The sequence below is a fragment of the Ammospiza caudacuta genome, chromosome 2, assembly GCF_027887145.1.
Source record: "Ammospiza caudacuta isolate bAmmCau1 chromosome 2, bAmmCau1.pri, whole genome shotgun sequence".
NCBI classification, from domain to species: Eukaryota; Metazoa; Chordata; class Aves; order Passeriformes; family Passerellidae; genus Ammospiza; species Ammospiza caudacuta.
The window spans coordinates 47,600,718-47,623,273 of NC_080594.1; the positions used below are offsets into that span (position 1 = coordinate 47,600,718).

The following is a 22,556-nucleotide window of genomic DNA, read 5'->3' on the forward strand; positions in this document are numbered from 1 at the left end:
ATCAGCCATTCGGGCCCCCTTAGGAGGTGGGGAAGTTGTCATTACATCTTGTAACAAAGACAGAAGATGAATTGGAGGTATTCTGTTGATAAACATGGCAAAAGCTCTAGAGGAGCCTGTTCTGTCTGTGTCACAGGGTGTATGTTTTCAAAATGACTGCAGTAAGGTCAAATGTGATTGTTGGCTTGGTGCAATGTGGAATGTTGACAGCAACAAGGTTTCCAAAACTTCCAGCACAGAAATTTTGCTGAATTTTTCTGAAATGTTGAGTTTGCAGAAGAAGAATCTCTTCTTCAGAGAGAGACTGTGTGAATGCAAAAATGATTGCATCTCAGTGTCATGTTTAAACTGAAAGTCTTTGTGCAGGTTTCTGTGGAACTAGAATTACAAAATACATGGCCTGGTGTGGTACAAAGAGAGAGAGCTTGTCATCCCTGAGCTGAGTCAAAAGATGATTGCCACTGAATTCAGTTCTCCTGGCCAGCCTGATTTGATGTCTTTGATGTCAAGCATGGCAAGTTTCCTTCCACAGCTGAGCTTCACAATAAGTACACACTCCAAAGTGGGTGTTACATTGCAGCCAGCCTTAGATATGAAGTACAGGCCATCAAAATCTCTTCTTCTAAACTCTTTTGATGGTGATTGCCTTAGGACAAGTCTAGTCCTGAGTCTGTAAATTGCATCCTAGTTGTGTCCGAAGAACTTTTACACGTGTCATTTTGAACTATGATTTTACTTCTTTTCTCCAGCTCTTGTGGTGAATAATGTGAAGTCACAAGATTTTTTTTTTTGACTGGATGATAGAAATTTGAAGTGAGAGAGGAAAAATAATGAGTTTCCGTTGTTCAGCTGTGGATGATAAATGTTCGTGCTCAGGTTCTTAACATTTTCAGGGTCTTAGAAATATTTCAAAGAATATGCAAGCAGTGATACTTACAAGAAATACAGCCTCATGATTCCTGATGAGTGAAAGAGGCATCTTTGCCAATTATTTCTTTTGCTGTAGCAAGCATTATGTTTAACACTTCTCTGCATCTTTTCTGCTGGACAAAATTATTATGAATGTGTAATTAAAGCGAGGGTTTGGTCTGTGTGCCATAATGGAGAATATTAATGAACAGCCCCAAGTTTTAAAAGATGACTGCCAATAAATGTTAGTAGTACAGAACTCTGTTGCATGGTGTCACGCATACATATTAAAAATCCATTATTTCATACAAGAGCTCTGAATGCTACTTCTCTTTCTCTTTTCTTTTCAATATAAGATTGGTATGCACCAGCTATATCAAAAGAATAGGTGCAATTGGAAGGACAAGTAAAGAGCAAATATTTAATGTTGTAAGAAATTAAAATAAGCTATAATTTAATGCAGAACGATTTTCAAATGAGAAAATTCATTAGCAAAAAGGTGACCTTCAAAATAGTTTTTTGTGGAGTTAGTAATGCTCTGTAAGATTGTACAAAGAGATGAGCTTGAAGACTTTTTTTGTAAGCAAAACCCCTGCAAAACTAAAACCAACTTTCTTGTGAAGTGGTACCTGAAGTTCCCAAGACTCAACATGCTTTTCTGTTGGTGTTTGTTACCTTAGGAAGCTTACAGTGCTGGAATCTGACAATGCTTTTAGTAATTTTATACACCCAGCTATATATATACTTTTACTGATATTTAAAATAGTGAAGAACAAAGTGTGTGTTCACTATGTTTTTCTTCTGCCTTCCTCTGCCAGATTGCAAATCTGGCTTTTGTCCCTTTCTTCTACTTGCTTTCAGTACACTGCAGAAGTGTCACTAGTCAAGCAAGAATGGACTCTTGCAGTGGTGACTAATCTTACCCTTCACCAGCTCATTGCCTTTCACTCACTGTATATGCAGATATAAAAGAGACCATTGGTATGGTTTCTGTTTGACTTTTAAGTTTACTTTCATTGCAAGAAGGTACATCCACATAAAGACTGTTCTTTAAAAACTCGATGATAGAAATGGTGAAAAAGCAAAACAAAAATTAACTGTAAATATATAATGATGTGAAGTTATTCATAGAATGAAAGATCATTTAAATGAGTACTGTTTTAGAAACTCAGCTGTGTGCATGTTGATTAGATATATAAACAAAAGGTAGCAATGTCTTTAATTATAATTTCTTGGAATTCATTTTTGCTTTCCAGCATAAATATGCATGGACCTCGGGTTCACGTTGCTTAGAAATGCCTGTAAGCTTGCTGTCTGCATTTCTGTGTGCATATACAATTGCATGTGCCCTCCAGTGTATCTGGTTCTTTGTGCCTACTAGCAAAAATTTACAGAAGTGGTACCATCAGTTCAGGATTAAGTGGAGCAGAACCTGTATCTGCAAAATTAGCCAGCTTTTTTTATATTACCCAGGACTTCTGTGGAGCAGCATCTTCTGTGCTCTCTTTGTTAAGGAATTAGTGAGGCACTGCTGCACCCTGGGGAAACTTGCCAATGCCATCAACCCATCTGAGATGTGCTGGGGGATAGAGGGAAGCTGAGTCCTGGAGAGGAGGGATGAGGGGATCTGGGAAGACGCCTGTAGAACATGGATCTCTTGCAGAGGATGGGTGAAACTCCCATAGAGCAGTTAATTCAGCTTAAGCAGCTTTTTGGTTTTTAGCTGCAAGGACACCCAGATGAGTTTTAAATCAGAGTATTTCATTAAATCCACCTAACAGCAGTGATTTATGTGCCCACCTGTGAGTGTCTCTTTTCCAGTGTGTTTCTGAGGGACAGTAAAGCTGCATATTCCTTAGACACTTGCTCTCAGATGGCTGTTGATTACTTGCTGCCCAGATCTCTCCTAGATTTTGTAGATTTAAGATTACAATATTGGAAAGTAGAATTTGAACATAAATCCTTGTGCTTCCTTTTTTAATGTTTCTTCAACCTTTAACAAACAGCCTTGGAGGAGAGCACTGATGATGACAGAAATGATTCTCCTTTCCTGGGTATGATCCTGGTGGTGTTTGACTGCATTTGGGGGCAGTGGTTTTTGTTGCAGCCTCCATATTAAAGGGGTTATGACAAGTAACGTGGACTTGTTTGCTTGTCTAGTAACTCTCCATTTGTCACCTCACAGGCTGAAGAAGAAACAGTGGCCTTTCTTGATCACAGTGGAAGTGAAGAAGAGTTTGATCCAAGCACTCTCCCAGATCCTGATAAATTCAAAGATTCTGATGCAGAGCAGGATTCAGAAAGTGAAGACAGCTATAGGTATGCACCATCTTCCATGTTAATTTTAAAATGATATTTTTTATGAACTGTTTTGTTTACATGTTAGGAATTCGTCTTACAGTCCTCTTTCTCATGGGATTTAGTATTTGTCTTATAAAAGTTTGTGTGTTAGGTGCTGAACAGAGCTGAGCTAAAGGCTATTATTTTCTTTTGTGAAGTTGTATAAGAATGATTTTTGAGTCCATATTGAAGGGATCTTGGTGAGGCTGTTTCACACGCAAAAAACTTGACTAATACCCTGGAAGTTTCATGTGTTTCTGTGGTGGGTTTACCCTCTCTGGATGCCCAGTGCCCACCAAAGCCACTCTATCACTGACCTCCTCAGCTGGACAGGGAAGAGGAAATGTAGTGAACAGCTCAGGGGTTGAGATAACACCAGGACAGATTCCTCACCAGCTACTGTCATGGGTGAAGTAGACTTGACTTGTGAAGAAATCAATTTATTTATTGCCAATCACATAACAGTTGGGTAATGAGAAATAAACCCAAATCTTAAAACACCTTTTCTCCACATCTCTCTTCTTCCCGGGATTAACTTACAATTTCTTCTACATCCTCATCCTCAGCAGCACAGAAGGATGGGGAATGGAGGTTGCAGTCAGTTCATCACACGTTTTTTCTGCCACTCCTTTCTCCTCAGGAGAGGATCCTTTTCCTGCTCCCATGTGGGGGTCTCTCCCACAGGGGACTTCTTCCACAATCATCTTCAACTCTTTCCTGTAGGCTGCAATTCTTTGTGAACTATTCCAGTGTGGATCCCTTCCATGGCATACAGTCCTTCAGGAACAGGTTCCTCCAGTGTGGACTCAAGTCCTGCCAGCAAATGTGAACGTGCTCCAGCCTGGGCTCCTCTCTCCATGGGGCCACAGGTCCTGCCAGGAGCCTGCTCCAGTATGGGTTTCCCAAGGGATCACAGCCTTCTGGGGCTGCAGGGGCACAGCTGCCTCACCATGGGCTGTGCCATGGGCTGTGGGGCAATCTCAGCTCTGGCACCTGGGGCACCTCCTGCCCCTCCTTCTGCACTGACCTGGGGGTCTGCAGGGCTGTTCCTCTCACGTGTTCTCACTGCTCTCCCTGGCTGCTTTTGCACTGTTTATTTTCCTTAACTATGCTATCCCAGAGGCGCTTCCACTATCACTGATGGGCTCAGCCTTGGCCAGTGGTGCATCTGTCCTGTTTCAGAAATGCATTTCTCTTCTGTCACATTGCAGGTTCTTTTTGGGTGGAAGGAAAAATGTTGAAGTAATTTAAGGATTTCATGATCTCTTTGCACCTGTGCTGTATTAAATAAATTTGTACAGGGTAAAACTTGATAAGTTCTATAATTCAGTATTGTTCAGACTCTTTAAGAGTCAAGTGAACTGGACTCTGAGTAGAAGTAAATGCATAATAATAAATTAAATTAATTCAATTCAGTGTTTATAATTGAATGAAGCAGAAGAATTTGTTTCATGTAGCAAAAAAACCACAGGGTGAGAATGAGGATCTGTACTTGATACCAGCATACTGTGGGAAGATGAAGGGATACAACATGAAATCCTGTGTGGTTCACTGCAACAAGAAGGCCACTTGTGTTTTTCTGACAAACAATGTATCATGTAACAGATTGAGAAGAATGATCTTGACACCTAAATGGGAGCATAGATGTCTAAGTTCATAAAGCTCTTGCTTTTCACATCTGAATCGGGTGAATCCTGGGGCTAGATTGTCCTTCCATGTGTGTCACTGTGTGTTGTGGAGTCAGTATGCAGGACTGGGTGGGGGACACAGATTTAAGTACTAGATAGTTCTCAGTTAACAGGCTGGTGGCCGTGTCCCTTGGAGCCTGTTCACCAGTGAATGCCAGTAGAACTGACAAGGATGGGGAAAAGCATTGCTTTTTCTGAGCAGCAGTAAATCTCTCCTTCTTTGTGTGAGGGGAGTATGTATTCATACATCATGTTTTGTATTGATCCTTTCCTCAGAATGTCAGCTAGACTCAAAATTAGCTGCACTTTAAGAATAAAAGTTGACAGAAATGGACAGATTTTTGGCCGTGGTAGTAAGTGCAGACTTTTGTTGGATCAGTGGCTGATCTGGCCCACCTAGAGTCAGTTCATGCACTCTTAAGGAGAGCAAGGACTCAAAGAAAGTCAAGGTCCTTGATAATCTTCCCTTCCTGTGGAGTAGATTAGGAAAGAAAGAACATACACTGAAGGAAACCAGGGAGGTTTCCTTTAGTGTATCTCTAGACATACCTACACTGAGCATCAAAGCTGCCTTTGGAGCTGGAGAACAGACCACTACACACGTTGAAGAAATGTGGTTTCATCAACACTGCTTACTGGAAACAGCCCTTCGCCTGTCTTACTGCACCAAAATACGGAGACATTGCCCAGAAGAGCTTTAGTTGGCACCATGTGAAGCTGCAGCAGTTGTGGACAATCTCATGCCAGTACTTGTGCCTGCACCATGGCCAAATCCATTTAGCCTGTAACAACATGACTGATACGCCCTGGGCAGGCCATGACCAGCACAGGATTATCCATCACATGCTGCACGGTCACCAGAGTCATCAATGGTGCTGCCTTCCAACACACCCCACTGAGGCACCCATACAAATGGAAAAGCTGTTTGAGAGCTGCTCCAAAGTCAGCTTTCATGCTCAGTGTGGATAGACATATCCACATGGTGAGGTGCTCTGAGCACCCTGTAGAAGACTTTTGAGAAAGAGCAAGATACAGTGAAGGAAATTAATTTGAGGGTGTTAAATCAACAGTCACGCCTCATGCAGCTCTCTTAGAATTGCTATTGAGTTGTATGATGAGTTGCTTTTGGGGCTGGGAAATACTGACCTAACGATTTTAACAAAAACAAATCAGCTGAGAGTAGCAGACAGTCAAATTGGGCTTTGAGATAAGAAAGTGCAACTCTGTGCTGTTTTATATTTCCAAAATCCAGAGATTTTGCTCAAAGAGTTGGATTAAAATAGAAATATGTTGGGCTACACTAGCTGCTCCTTGCTTTAAGGGGGGGGGGGGGGGGGAAGCTTCTAAAAGGGATAATTCATAGTAAGTATGAGACCTAGAGTGTCTTCCTTCAAGAGTCTTTAGAGACTATCTGTCCATGGTTTCAAAAGTCAAAATCTTCTCTCTGTCCTCCCACAGAATTTTTTTAAACTGGGGAAGCTGTACAAATCATGAATTAAATTTGCCTTTGCATAAAAATTCCCTTCCAGCCATACCTCTATAAGCAGAGTAATTAATGACTTCAAGCATGTAATATGAGATTAATTTTTGTATATCTAGCAACACTCATCATATTTGGTTTAAGGCTATCAAATGTAAATTGTTAATGAGGTGAAAAATCTAAGAATATAGAACAGGGCGAAAGAAAAGCAGCTGGATTTCTTAAATATTCATTTTGCAGTCAGATTGAGGTTTTGGTATTTCTAATTCTTCAGCTTCTTTAAATAAAAGTATTGAGGAAGAGCAAAGTTCCGATTGACCTCATAATTATCTTCTTTGAATCTTTAATGGGTGCAACTGATCACATTAACTCCTAGATCAGCATGGAGAAGATCTTGGACATGAGGGAAACATCTTAGTTCTGGTACTGTTTTGCTTGTGACTTTATGGACAGTCACCAGGTGACAACTGTGCAAGTTAGTAGTCCATGCTACTTTGCTGTGTGCCTTCCTATATTTATGAAGTTTATGGGCAAATTGCAAGTTCTTACAGCTTCTTCTTTCAGCAGGATGCTGATGTTGACCTGCTAAGTTTTGGGTCATTCTTGATGAGGTTGACATTACATTGTCTTTTGAGATGATTTATCAGCAAATCATGGTGCTCCTTCTAAAATGGATTATTCAGGTCATATCTGTGACTTTGTGAAGGCCAGAACTTAATGTTGTGATGGCCAGAAAAGTACCATAGGAGAGACATTATAAAAGGTCTCAATTTAAAAGCCTTGGTCATTCTGATTAGCTGCAGAATTGGACATTGAGATATTGAATTGCTCTTGATAGAGGCTTATATATTCAATTTTAGAGGTGTTTTGATTTATATCAGTGAAATGGACAGTAAGGGAATCATAGAATCATTTAGGATGAAAAAGACCTTTAAGATCAAACTGTTAACCCAGCACTGCCAAGTCCCACTAAACCATGTCCCTCAGTGCCACATCTACAAGTCTTTTTAAAAACCTTCAGGAATGGTGACTTCACCACCTCCCTGGGCAACCTGTTCCAGTGCAGCGAGTCATGGCCTTTAAGTCAGGTGTCCGGCGGGCAGGAGGGCGGCCAACACCCAGCTGCAAATGTGGGAGCACCCCTTGGCGTCAGAAGGCTTCGGGCTGTGCTCACAGTGGACGGAATTGCTGCTGGCCGACGAGAGTAAAGAGTCCGGACACTCACTGGGGACTTGTCAGATTTATTGTCAACTAGGGAGTGACAGACACCCAGGTGTTGAATCTAACGCGTCTGCCAGCGAGCGACCAAGAACAAAGGGTGCATCAGGGTTAAAAAGGGAGGAGTGATCTCAGGGAGGGGTTTACAAAGGAACCAATAGGGGAAGGTGAGGGAGTGGACTTAGGATAATGGGCATGAGAGAAAACCCAGTAGAAACAATGTAAAGGAGGGGCCCCAGAGCCACAGCCAATCAAGTCTCCCTAAGCACAGAAGATTCTGGCAAACTAGGAGGAGTGGGGAGTGATTGACTGGGCCCAGGGAGGAGAACAAATTCACATATAAGGAAACCCAGGGGAGGGGAAATTATATAACAGAGAGGATTGACATAAACTGAGGCGGGAGTAACCAAGGTAACCAAATGATAGACAATACAATGGCGGGAAAAACTGGTGAGGGCAGAGCCATTACAGAAAATGGGGGGAACAATACAGAAAATGGGGGAGCAGTTAAACAAACTAACAGAACACACTACAACATTCCAGGACTTGACAGCAAGCCTTTTGGTGAAGAAATATTTCCTGTTATCCAATCTAAACCTCTTCTGGTGTAATTTGAGGCTGTTTCCTCATGTCCCTGTCACTTGTTACCTAGGAGAACAGACTGATCTCCACCTGGCTGCACGCTCCTGTCAGGCAGCTGCAGAGAGTGCTGAGGTCCCCCTGAGCCTCCTTTTCTCCAGGCTGAACACCCCCAGCTCCCTCAGCTGCCCCTCACAGCACTTGTGCTCCAGACCCTTCCCCAGCTCCGCTGCCCTTCCCTGGACACGCTCCAGCCCCTCAATGTCTCTCTGGCACTGAGGGGCCCAGAACTGAGCGCAGGATTGGAGCTGTGGCCTCAGCAGTGCTGGGTACAGGGGGACGGTCCCTGCCCTGCTCCTGCTGGCCACACCTGGCTGATCCAGGCCAGGATGCCATCGGCCCTCTGGGCCACCTGGGCACACCCTGGATCATGTTCAGCTGCTGTTTGCCGGCACCCCCAGGTCCTTTTCCACCAGGCAGCTTCCCAGGCACTGCCCCCAGCCTGCAGCACTGCCTGGGGTTGTTGTGACCCCAGTGCAGAAGCCACTGGCCACTCCTAGAGGTGGTCTCTGCCCATTCATCCAGCCTGTCCAGATCTAGAAAGTAACACAGCACAATATATTTTAATTACCATTTTTATGTGCTGTAGCATTCTGACAGCAAGTAAGGAAGAAGCTGCACTGGGCTTTATGGAAGGACTGCAGTAATTAATCTTCATTAGGATTGCTGCCATGGCCTTGTGAATTAAAATTTATTACATGGAAAAAGTTTTGGGCACAGCATGTTTGATTAGCAAAATGCCAATATTTATGGGATAAATTATTCCTAACTTTTCTGAACTGTATTTTACTAGCAGATTCATTCATTATTCCCGTACATTTCTTTGGGAAAGAGATTGTGTGCTTTGTTGCAGCCTGGAAACTTGACTCATGGCCTGTAGTTCAGTGGCGAGGGTGGTTTGTTTCCAGAGGAATGCTGGTAATCCTATGCTCCAAAGCATCCTCTGATAAATGTTAAGTGAAGCAGAGCCTGTCTAGAGATCTTGCCAGGATCACGTTGTTTAAACAACAGCTACTTGGCTGTGTGACTGCACATTTCAAATGGCTGATTCTCAAGCATTTAAAATCTAAATGTTACAGCTTGTTAAGACATTGTTTAAAGCCCAGAAGCGAGTTAAATGCTAACAATTAAAGCTTTCTATTTTTCCCTGGTATTACCTGAAAACATACTTGTGAGTTTATTTTGTGGTAATTTAAAATTTGAGTTTCTTGGTGTATAGCTGTCAGGGTCATAGTTAGATCCCGTTTCCCAGATGCCATTCAGATACACTGGTGTTTGTTTTAGGGACAGGATTCATAAACTGTACTTTAATGTTTGAGTAATAAATATTTTCCACCAAATGATAGCATCTTACTTAGGTGTTACAGCTGAGCAAATGGTGGCCACAGAAATTACTGTGCCTGTTGATAAGTTGGCTATTGATAGCTCCTCACCTGTGTAAACACAAAGTAAATCCTTTCATCAGGCAGCCTCAGAATGCATGGATTGTTCAGGCAGCTGAAAAGCTTAATTTCACCAGATGGTAAAAGGAAGAAATTGTAAGGCAGATGCACATGCCATTTTTGAAATGTTATTAGTAGAAGACAAAAGGATGCACTGACCTTGGTTTGGATCTGAATTTGGGATTGCTTTCTGAGTTGTTCTGCTAGAAAATAATTTACCTTAGCAAAACTTTTGTTGGCAATTTGTGAACATTAGCTGGTAGTTTATCAGTTTGTGTGTTTGTGAGGAATGAGGGGCCATTTATGTCCATGGAAACAATAAAAGGACTGGCTCTACCAGGTGACAGGCCTACAGTTAATGGAGACTGAGGAGGAATTCATTTGACAGTAAGTGCAGAAGTTATTCCCTTATAGCTGCTTTTGCACACTGAGTCCTTTCACATGTGAAGCTGAGAGTTTTGCCTGTTACAACTCCTCCAAAGAGCTTTGTGTCCATACAGCTAGGGAAAAACACCCTGAATGAGGACAGGATATCTCTGAGCATCATGATGCCACACATTTTTCATCTCCCTTTTAAAATTGCCACTATCACCTCTTGTAAAAGCTGCAACTCTGACTTCAGAGCCCCTTTTCACACCACCCAAACCAGTGCTGGTAAAAATCCATCCTGGAGGAACAGGGAGGGGGGTTGGACTTGCTGTTCTTCTAAGGTCCCTTTCAACCCAAATAATTCTGTGGACAGTCAGTCTGTCTTTCTTCTACATCTCAGAATTAGGAACATCTTATTCATGCATTTCACATGATTCTCTGTTTACCGGCCGAAGCTGTTGTTAACAAATACTGTTTTGCGTCTACATTTTGTGCATCATGAAAACACAACTATTTTGCTCTCATCAATGCTTGTTGCTTTTGCTGCTTCCTGTGTTGTACATTCCTCTTTATTCACTTCTCCAGTTCACAGCCCAGCTGGGGTCAAATTATTTTGAAAATACACATGCCTGTGTGTAGATGCATCTTCTGTTTACACTGCTAATCAAGCTGCACAATCCCTCAGTAATAGTAAGGAGCAGCTTGACTCAGCAGAATCATCCCACAAAACTTATGATGAAAATTATTCATAATTGTGTTGATGTGCTTTTGTTTGTGGTAAAAGCTGAGGAATCTCACAGTTCAGTTCCTTCCGAACGTGTTTTATATTTAAATGTTTTACCTTATAGGTATCTATGCCTAAGGTCTCTGAAACTCCAGAAGTGATTATAATTTTTGGCGTTTAAAGTCTGCTGTTTTATAGCTTGTAGGTACAAATGCGTAGCTTGTGATGTTTCTGCAGGGTTTTAATTGCTAAGATGTTTTTAACTAATGTCCTAGATGAAGCATTAGTCATTTATGAATGCAAACTGGGCTTCAGAGTCCATTCAAAGACTGGAAATAATTGGCTCTTTTGCAAACAAGCTAAACTGCTTTAACTTAATGAGGCCTTTCTTGAGCTTTTAAAGTGAACCCCTACAGTCTGTCCTGATCAAAGTGAACACCATGGAACTCCAGCCCAGACCCACACTGTCCACTTGGAAAAGTGAGAATTCTTTCTGCTTCAGTATATTTTCATATCCTGTCAGTATAGCTTCAGCATTTATGGAACATCTTATGCACTACAGAGAGAAATATGAGAGAAATATTCCTTTCCTCAGAAAAGAAATAAAATGTTGGTAGCAAGCCCTGAAAAGCCACCCCCATGCAAATGACAGCTCAAAGCCAGCAAAGTTGCTATATCCTGTGAATTACAGGAAGAGTGAGTATTTGGAGCAGTCATCATCTATTCATGAATCATCACTGAGTGTTTTCTGTTGGAAGGGACCTTCTGGATCATCCAGGTCCAGCAGTCCCTGCCGTGGGCAAGGACGCCTTTCACTAGACCATGCTTCTTTACACTCTTTTCTTCTTTTCTCTTGGGTAGGCAAGGAAGAACAATATAAAGGTAGGGTATTTCATTTGCCTAAATTGTGGAAATGCAGGGTGTTCCTTATAGGATTTCCCTCCTTCCTCTGGGCTCTGAGTGGGCAGGAAGTGGCACAGTTCTCCATGAAAAGTGGGATGGACGAGAGAGGGAGGCAGGTCATACCTGTGCAGCCCACCAGCACAAGGCCATCCGATCTCCCGGAACAATTCCTTCATCTCTGTGGAGGGGCAGCCAGAAAGCACAGCGTATACAAGCTGCATTGTGCTGCTGATCCCTCTCAGAGAGCGTTTGGGAACTTGCTGAGAACTGCCATGGTTGGGGTTAATGTTTGAATTAGGCTGGTTTCTAGTGAGTGGTGAAACCAGCATTTCACAGACTGTTAACTAGCCCTATTAATGGGAAAAAATAAGGTGGGCAGCTGAAGGTGGGTTGAATTGGGCTTTGGGTTCCTTCGCTGCATTGATTCTAAGGACAGTATTCCCCAATTAGAGCTATTTATTGTAACTGCTGTTTCTAATTGTTAAATGTCTAAACAGCATTTCTGAATGGAACTGTTCACAAGCATTACATTTACGCCATTGTAAAAACTATGGACATGAAAAAATTCCTGTTGAAATGGTTTTTTTAATTAAGCTGAATTTTCTGAGTAGAAATTTGACAAATTTTAATTGAAAATCTGAATTTAACCAACTTTTTTAGAAAAGTCGTAGCTCTGTTTCTGAAGTTCCATTTCAATTTTTGTTATATTTTTAAAAATACAAATACAAAAAGCTAAGAATGCTGTTTTGTTCCAGTTAGTTTATTTGGATGGAATGATTTGGGGTGTGGAGGTTTGCATTTCACTAGTTTTGGGGTATGAATTCTACTCTACAGCATACAACAACCAGCACTCCATAATCTGGTTCCCAGATATATCTTAGAATAGATTTTATTTGATTGTTTTAAACTTAGATAAAAAGATTTATAGCATTTTTTTTATGTTTTGGACAAAAAACACATGAAGATACATGAAAGCTCTGTCTTTCCTCCCATTGTTGTCACATAGCCATGTGGTAGAAGCCAGGGTGATAAAACAGATTGGCAGCTGTTTCATCCAGATTGAAGGCTGCAAAAGGCAGTTCATTCAAGTCTTTAAAAAACAGCAGAAGAAATAGGAATTCACCTGGGAAAATTACTGGGTTTTCCTCTTCCTCTCATGGCAAAGAGGTGTTTAGTAGCTTCCAAGGGAAATGTCTGAAAGAAGGGGAAAGAGTGAGTGATCAAATTAAGTGTAGGATTTGCCAGTGAAAGGATAGTTCTTATATTTTTATTTTTGGTGCATATTTATTGTAGGCAATATCTTGAATGCATGTCAAGGTCCACTGACACATCATGAAATCAGTTTTGTCAAGTTGTCTGTTGCTGTATTAGGCAGCAAATATTAGATAAGACTTATAGCAATATCCTGATACACTGTAATCAATTAAGACAGCAGAACATCCACCACCACCTCAGTCTGAGAGCAGCTCTAATTTAGACATTCAGAGTTCATCAGCTTCCATTGCTTCACCCTTTTGAATTGTAATTTTGTTTGCTCTTATCTTGACACAAACTTGCCTTGTTTAAAAGGAATTGTTAGATTACATGATGATATTGATTACCACAGTTGTTAAAAAGACTAATTGATTTTTTTCTGCAGTGAACTTGAGGAGAACACTGGAAGAAAGAAGAGAAGCTATAGCAACAGTGCCACAGCAGAAGAAATGCCACTGAAAAGAAAAAAGATGCATTTCAGCCAAGAGGAGGACCCCTGTTTGCCATTAGATACTGGGCTTTCTCTGGCAGAGGATGAAGAGCTTGTACTGCATCTGCTCAACAGTCACAACTAATTATTTTTTCTGCAGGTTTTCTTCTCTGGGACATTTCCACAATTTTGTCAGTAGTTTACGCAAAATGAATTTGGCATCTGGGCAGCTGGATCCCTGTGAATGTAGATAAATGAGTTCCATGTGCAATGGGATTGCCTTAGATTAGCTCACAGGTTATAGACAACATTTAGTTTGGTTTATAAGGTTTTCTAAATGAATTTTTCAACCTAAATCCCCAGGTGTCATTTTGCAGTAGCCTGTTCATAATTTTAAATCTCCAAGTTTTGAAACAATTACCTTCTCTTATTTTTATCTTGCTTTAAATGAAAGCAGGACGTTCCTTTCTTGACCATGCCAGGTTTGTTATTTTGGAAGATATATGTGTACTAAAATTTTAAGGAGGAAATGCTGTTGGCAGCTCAGATCATATTACTTAAAAATGAAGTATGTACTTTCTTCTGTGTATAAGGCACATATTTTAAGAATATTTTAATAAAAATTTCTAGAGCCTTGATGTAAACTTAACTGTCTCTTTCAGCTTTGTTATGAAAGCTTATATTTATCCTTCAGGTATCACTTCTGTTATGATTCTGTCACTGGTGTTAGGCAATTCAGAAAACAACATTTAGAAGCTAAAACTGAGTCTTGTCTTTGAATCCCATGTGAGTGAGAACACATTGTCACATAGTAGTATCTGTTTGGTCTTTCCATATGTCCATATGAGCATATTAAATACTCCTTTTTTGTCAATATCACTTTTTTGATCATAGGAATCTATCATCACCTGTTCAGTACAACCCTTTCCTCCTCTCCCTATACTCTGTTATCTTTTAGCTCAGTTACCCAAAACTGAAAATATACTGCAAATTCTTGCCTCCAAATGTTTCTTCCACTGTTCTGCCAGCAGGCAGGGTATCATAAAAACAATATTATAGGCAGAGCACATCTGCCATCTGCTCCTTCCTGACAATGTGGAATGAGAAGAAATGACTGAGTTTCACAAACAGCTAAACATGAAAGATGGGACCTGCTTGGCAGCTGATGCACAGTGTTTGTTTAGTCTACAGTGCCACAGTGGGCCTGGAAAATGCTGTGATGTGGGACCAGCATCACTGATGAATCTGTTAATGAAGAAGGATCTGCTGTGGTGCTGCTGTGACTGGTGCACGTGTCCTGTGTGCCATCCTGTGAATGGCTGCAGTGAATGTAATGAGCAGCCTCAGCAAAATATCTGTCTGTGCTTGGATAGCAGAGCTCCTGCTCCTGTAGCTGTGGAGGAAGACAGAAAACTGCAGTGCAGAGAGCTCCACCAGCAAAAAGCTGCTCAAAGATGATTTAGGTAGAGACAACAATACATACAGTGGTGTGTTCTTCCTGGAGATGTTCAGGGACCCATAGTGTACTTGGTGGTGGTCAGTTGTCTTGCACATCACCTGATGTCTCTCAGATCAAAGCTTTGCTCCAAGGAGCATGAGTTGTTGTTGAGGCAAGCAAGTAAAAAACCAAAATACTTACTGTTTCTGACTAGAATGTTCTTATTTGTATGCTGAAATGGGGCAGAGATGTTCCTACCTACTAAACAATAAGACTAAAATTTAAATTAGATACCTTGGAAGTATTGTGGTGCACTTTTTATCTTGTGATGATTTTTTAATTGTCTGCGTAAAAATAATTTTTCAAGTGCTTTTAATTTATATTTCTGTATAATGAAGTTTCTAATGTATTTGTGTTGTTTGATATAGAGCCAGTGTTTCTTGAATCCTTATGAATTTGCCCATCTACTTCAAATGTGTCCATCCTTGAGGGTATGGTGTACATATAAAGAATGAAGCCACGTGAAAAAGAAGAGGGAAGGGGCTTAAGGCAGATGCTCCATGCCACGAGTGTATGTAAGAACAGGTAACTGTTGCCTATGATAGAAGTGGTAAGACAAAAAATCCAACATTCAGCATTTTTGGGAAGCAGCTGTGGTTCTGGGTTACCATTCCTGTGAGCTATAGATCTGCTTTAAGGGGCCCCTCACCAGCCCTGCTTTTACCAGTGTTTTTCTGGTCCAAGAAAAGAAGCACAAATAGACAAAACAACTGCCAGTCTCAGGACTGACTAGGCTGAAGGACATTTTCCAAGGAGCTTGTTTTAATTCACACCCGGGGACCTCTCCATCTGATGCCAAAAAACCTGGCATGTGTGTCCAGAGCTAATGGGCAGGTGGAGCAGGGCTGGCTGGGCATGCCACCCATCATCTATCTCCTTTTCTCGTGGTCCCAGGCATGCCACTGTAGCATCACAAACAATCCCAGGCTTTTGCAAGATTGTACTTCATTATAGTCCCAGCTTACACAGGAGAAGTGGGAGTGGGGAAATCACAGCCAAAGGCATCCTTGATGTAGTTGATCTACACCTCCTAAATCACTTGTGGATTACCAAGAGCAGCCTCCCACTTGGCATCTGAGCTGATGCTGTGCAGAATTGTAACCTTCAGGCGTTGCATGTTTGCTGGGGTGGGTTTCAGGCTTCTTCACCCCTGTAATTAATTGCAGCCTATGGAAAATCCCCTTTGGAGACTTCTTCAGGAGGGGTTGCAGAGTCTGAGTAAGGTGCTGAGTATTTTCCAAAGCCAGTGGCCAGGAGACATTCTTAAACTGCCAAGCAGGAAGTCTTGTTTTAATTAATGCATTTTCAGATCAGTGTGCATTTTTGTATTATATGAATAGTGGTTGATTTCCTTCTGCTGCTAGAATGGTTCTAGTGTGTTGATTTATAGCTGGGTATAGTATTAAGATATATTACATGTAGCTAATTCTCAAGAGATACATTAGGCATTTATGTAATGGCATAGTTTGGTCAGCTTTTATTCAGAATCAGTTTTTCTCTTTGTTGTGTAAAAAATAATGAAGACTTTGTTTGCCAGATAATTTATTGCAATTTGTTTGAAGCCTCTTTGGATGAAAACTGGTAGTCAGGTAAAAGTCAGGAGAGCATTGAAGAGTTTGGTTTTTTTAGATGGGTTAAATAGACTGACACTAGATGTGCTAGCTACTGAAGACCCCCCACTTGCACTATTTTCATGAGGCACATAAAGTGTGTCATAGCAGAGGCAGTGTTAACCTCAGCATCATAGAAGTTTCTGTTCAGCGTTCACTTTGTAATGACCTTAACCTTATTGATGCTGCACATTAAATTGTGTGAAGAGTATAAGAAATTTAGGCTGTATCATAAGGGATTGCAAATTAATATTAAACATTTTACATGGGTATTTTTCTTTAAATATTATATGAATAGAAATAAAAAATAATTCCTTCTGCTGCTGACTGAGTTCAGCTGGAGCATTGATTGGTATGTCCTGCCGTCTGGCCATACTCATAAAGAGAGAGAAATGCCTGAAGCAATACATTAAAAACCAGAGAGCTGTGGTAGAGAACATTCATTTCAGGCTATAAAACATAGTACAAGATCTGAAGATACTGAAGTGACCCTGTGGGTTCCTGTAATCCTGGATATATATGACTAAACTGCTACTAAATACAAGAAGAAAATGTCTCTTAGTAAAGGCTGCTAATGGGTATTTTTCTTTATCGTGCTGCTCTCTAGTTTGACCTGATTGATGCTTATATCCTGTGAGAGATGGAGTATGCCTTGGAGCAGGCATGCTGAGCTGTGCTAGGCTGCAGCTGCTGCAGAAATGGCCACTGTGGTTCAGGGTGCTGCTGCTTTTGTGCTGCAGGTCACTGCCCCAGCTGTAACCTTCCTGTGGCAAATGACCTGAGGTCCAAAATAAGCTGGCTGGTTCTGTCCTGGAAGAGATGACTCCTTACACTGCTCATTTTGGGAATTGGGCAGAAGGCTTGTGACAGGCAGCTGAAGGACAGCAACACTTGTGCACCAGCCACTTCTGTTGCCTATTTGATAGAGACCCTGTGCAGAGTGGAACCAAACCTTGCACCCAGCCTGCTTCACGCTACAAGATCCAGAACACAGTTAAGGTAACTCCAAGAGACATGCAATTTGCCATAAACAGTCCTAGTGAGAAAAGACTGTTACCTTCACTTTTGGACCACATTTCATTAGATTTGTTTGTTATACTGCTCTCTTCTCTGGTGTTTGTAGCTCCTCTGAATTTAGTGTTCTTGCAAATTCATGGTTTATTCTCAGAAGGATCTGCAAATTTTATCTTTAAAGGTGGAAGTAGATGCCAGAAAAATGCATTGCCATCATTTTTGTAAGTCATAAAAAATGCTAGCAAGGCATTAGTTTATACCATGTGGACATTTCATTACCAAGTAGTGCATACTTTTATAATGAAATGCTCCCTCAACTTCAAAGGCAAATCAGTCAGTCAAAACCATCAAGGAATTAGAAAGCCTAATGCAGAAGAACATTCTTTTCAGGTCTGTTAGGAGGTATTGCTACGATTAAATCAGATAGAGAAGTTGATCTGTTCCAAGAATGCCTTGTTCGTTGTCTATTTTTGTCCGTGTCTGGCCAGAAGCCATTTTTCACAAAGAAAACTATTCATCAGATTCAGTCATGTAAAAATGATTGCTTAAATTACACTGGGCTATCAGCTAGCAGCTTTACCCAGGAGTGGAATCTCTTGGGTCAATGCTATCTGTAAGTTTTGCACATTGTCTGAGATGTGCTTTGTCTCTAAAATGTAGATAAGTTTAATTAAACTAAATTAGTTTTGTTGAGCAGTTTTTGAAATCCTTTTGTGCTGAGATGTAGCTGTGCTGAGATTTCAGAAAAACTGAGAACTGTTAAGAAGAAACCAATGAGCATTGTTCTCCTAATCACATATGGGATCCTGGAGGAAGATAATATTCCTGGCTGTGGCCTCTCTGGGACTACAGGAGTCCTCTCTCATGCACCGCTTATCCCTCTGATGCTAAACCCAAGCTTCTACAAAAAAAAAGCAATGTGTAAGTACAAGCTGTAAATTGAAATTGCTATAAATTGAACTTGCTGTTAAGCATGTTGATGTGCTTGAGCTTATCACATTTAAGGTGATATTGAATATAGCTCAGTTTTTGCAAGTCCATCATTTATACATTGTGCTGCACTTCCTGAGGAAGTGAAACAGTTCCTCTAGTCTGGATGGTTAATGGCCATACTCATGTGATCCCTCCCACCAAATGCATTTGATTGTACTGAAATGCAGCTTGTTTTTATCCCATGAGCTCAGTGAAAGCTAATGAGTATGGCTTAGGAACTAATTTGAGCTTATTAGTCATCACAAATGTCTCAACAAATCACACTTCAGCAGGTCACGGGCTTTTTATGCCATTTCCCTGAGTACAGTTCTTATCTATTTGAAGAGGCTACCAGTCCTTTGTGGAATTTGGTTTTGAGAGGACTTTTTCCTCTTAAAGTAGATACTAATGTGAATCTTTTCCCTAGCAATGAGGAGAGTCTACTCCAGTACACTCTCAGTTGCACTCACAAAGGTGCCAGTGCCTCAAATTGGTGCCCTGCTTGCCAATAGAAGCTCCTCATGGGTGGGAAGAGGCTGCCACAAGGACCTTTGCAATGGAGACACTTGTCACTAGAAAGCAAATAATCATCCAGTTGGGAGATGTGATTTGCCATGTGAGTGTTACCCTGCACCTATTCCCCAAAAATTTAGGTTTTTTTTTTCTTTAATCAAACACCCAGAGTGTCTGTGCAAGCCTAACCTGATTTATTTGACTGAAATGCTCATTAGTGTGTGCAGAGAAAGCAAAGAGATGCTTGGAATTAAGTAAATGATTTGGTGTCACCACTCAATATCACACACTCAAATGATGGCAGGTCATCTTGCAGATGGGCCCTGTTTCCAAAGGGAAACCGGATGTCCTGCTCTCAAATCCCAGGTCATGGTAAATGGCACAATTTCTGCATGAATGCTGCTAAGCTTGTCCTCGGTAGTCCTGACTGTGGAGATTGTTGGTTTGTGAAGACCTGGGACATGGTTGAGAGTCAGAATATTGAATTAGCAGTGAGGTTACAGTGAGCAGCCATCATCCTGTTTCACTCTAACGCTGTCTGGAATGCACAGGGCAGTGCACATGAGCCCTTCTTGTCCTCTGAGAGATAAAGGATGATACTTCTCTTTATCTATTTTTTTACTTTTCCGTTGTAAATCTCTCCATCCTCCATCAGGGAAATAACATTGAAAAGAACATTGTGGGGAGCTATCAGGCTTGGCTTTGGCATTCTCTTGCCAAAACCTTTCCTCACCTGTCACAGGGGAGAAGCAGTCCCAGGCAGAAGCAGAGTGCTCTGGCTGATGTCCCTTGGCAAACCTGTGTGCTGCAGTGTAAGGCAGTGATGAGGTGACATGAGGATGTCAGCTGTCAGGGGCTGGCCCAGGAGCCTTTTTTCCAAGCCTCTCACTGACAGCTTTTTAAAAAAACCTATCATTTGTTTTCTTGTTGCAGTGCCTGGCAGAGAGGCAGTGAGGTGGATTGCAAAGGAGCAGCATGCAGGGGAAGCTTGGTGTGCAGGGACAGTTCCACTGCTGCCTTCCCTCAGGCTAAGCTCGTGTCCAGCATCTGCTCAGTGCCCGTGGCTGCTGGCAGAGATGGTCCTTGACCCACACAGCTGTTCAAAGAGTCCTCTTTAAAAAGATGAGTTATCCAGCACAAGGAATAAAGTGCACTGGGTAGGATAAAGAGCTTGTATTTCTTAAATATATGTGAGAACACGCTAATCCAGTTCCTTGTCTAATGACTAATTAAGCCTATTTACTCTTTCCGTTGTTTCTTGTAGATGCTGATACATTTTTTGCAAACTGATTTGCTTCTTCAGCACCCAATTTCAGCATAAACAATGCCAATCTGTTAGTGATGCAGAATTCTCTTGGCTAAAAGAACAGCTCTCCTCCATAAACTTGCTAAATACAATCAGGGGAGGGTGAAATTCTGCATTCAGCTATCTTTTTTTCCTGCCAAGCATCTGAGGTTGTAGTTTCCACATCTCTGATGTGGAAGCAAAGGAGTGCAGATCAGCACCTTCAGCCTGCTGCCAACCCGCTCTGAGCAGCTCCACAATCCCAGTGTGGTGGGACCTTGGCAGCAGCGCTGCTGTGCCAAGGGATGGCACCAGGCACATGCCCCCAGTGGTGTTGGCAGCACTGTGGGGTCTGCACACAGACAAACAGCACAGGGAAATCTCAAGGGCTGGCACAACCCCTGTGGGAACAAAGAGTGGAAACACCAAGGAGAGGAAGGTGAAGCAGGGAGAGGTTGGGGTGGGAGGTGGCCTCTGTCTCCTACCGGCAGGAACATGACTGGGCCCCTAAGAGATGGCTTGAATAGGTTTGGCCATGGGGACATTCCTCTCGTGGCTGTCAGGGATTGCCTGCTCTGGGGGGCTGCAGCTGTGGGTGCAGCCATGGGGACAGGCTGTGCAATTACCCACAGGGCTGCCATGGTGACCAGTGCCAATATGGTCACTTAGTCTTTTCCAGAACTCAGTCAAATCCTCTCTGGTTTTCTGATGACTCTGATTGGCCAGCTATGCCATTTGCAAAAGCTCTTTCATTGAATTAGCTATTCAAAATTATTTTGAATTTTCAAAATCCAACTCCTTCTGTGGTAATGTAAGATTTTGTACATTTAACAACAATTCCACTCACATTTCTGTTGGATAATATTCAATAGCTCACCTAAATACTCTCCTCTGTATTGTAAATATTCATTATTTTCCCCATCTATTCCTGTCTGCCTGCACAGACACTGAAATTTCCTTTCTGTCACTCAAGTCATAAAGCATTAAGAGGGGCAGTTTTTCTCCACTAAGTGAAAATATGAGCTTGTCTATTTAGCTCTGCAGAGATGTTAGCATTCATTCTGTGTTCAGTTAATGTATGTGGCTGCAGCAGGCACAGATTCTGCTGGAACAAGCAGCGCCACAAAATCACATGCTGAGTGTTTTATTAGGGAAATGCAAAGCTCAGAGTTTGATCCTCTATGCTAAGTCTTCTAAAATACATCCTCCCCTCTTCTCAGCCCCCTATCCCCCCACTTTCTAATCTTATATGTGTTATTGAGCATTACTGCACATTTGGAAATGTGCAGGAAATATCCGCTCAGTGACAGCCCAAAACCTTGCCTGTAGTCCTCCCCAGTGAGGGGCTGGTGCTGCCTGTCCACCCTCCCCAGCATGTTTGCCACTGCCCTGGCTGCTCTCGCTGTCTGGATTTGTTCCCTGAGGAAGTGCTGGGTCCCCATCCTAGTGCAACCATCCAAGCCAGGCTGAGGGCTCACTCTGAGGATGACTGGAGCTGTGCAGGGCAGAGGATGATGCTGCAAACCTCTGCAGTGCTCCTGTATGTGTGCCTGTGCAAGGATGGCCTGTTCTGAAATGTGGGGTTGCTGCCTCCCAGGCCAGGGCTGTGAATTCTCCTTTCACCAGAGGCACATCTTCCCCCACCTTAGTCCTTGCATGCTTCAGGACACGATCAGTCTCCAGACAGCTCATGGTTTGTCTGCAAAGGGTTAATTTGCTGTCTGTGGAGAGTGGCCTTGGTTATCTGTGTGTTCAATTTATAACAACATAAAACTTTGCAGGCTCATCATGGTTCATGTGCACTTGAAGTGAGAAACGTGTCACCTCTCCACTGCCAGCTCTCACTCTTGCCCATCATATGTCATCTGAAAAGTGTGTAAGACTCAGTGAAGCAGCAGCTAATGAGCAGAAGAGCAGATGTGCTCCCTAACACACAGTGTCCCCTCCAGCAGCACCACTGTCCTTGGGTGATCTCTGGTCTGTGACGGTGTTCACAGGGGTTCTTGGATGAGGGAAGAGACGAGAATGTTGACTCCATGTTCAGAAGGCTTGATTTATTATTTTACGATATATATATTACATAACAACTAACTAAAAAGAATAGAAGGAAAGGTTTCCTCAGAAGGCTAGCTAAGCTAAGAATAGAATAAAAAAGAATAATAACAAAGGCAGCTGGCTCGGACAGAGAGCCAGCTCTGCCATGACTGGTCACCAAATCCAAACATCTACAGGAGACCAATCACAGATGCACCTGTTGCATCTCACAGC

The 22,556-nt window shown here is 42.0% G+C and overlaps 1 protein-coding gene across 1 annotated transcript in view; it reads left to right on the forward strand.

Moving 5' to 3' along the window:
* DDX10 (DEAD-box helicase 10) overlaps window positions 1-14,040 on the forward strand; it is a 152,966-nt gene extending 138,926 nt beyond the window's left edge. The window contains exons 17-18 of the mRNA XM_058825224.1: window positions 3,095-3,228; window positions 13,352-14,040. Of these exons, the coding sequence (XP_058681207.1) occupies window positions 3,095-3,228; window positions 13,352-13,541 (324 nt within the window). The 3' untranslated portion in view covers window positions 13,542-14,040. The remainder of the gene's footprint in view (window positions 1-3,094; window positions 3,229-13,351) is intronic.
* The last annotated feature ends 8,516 nt before the right edge of the window (window positions 14,041-22,556 follow it).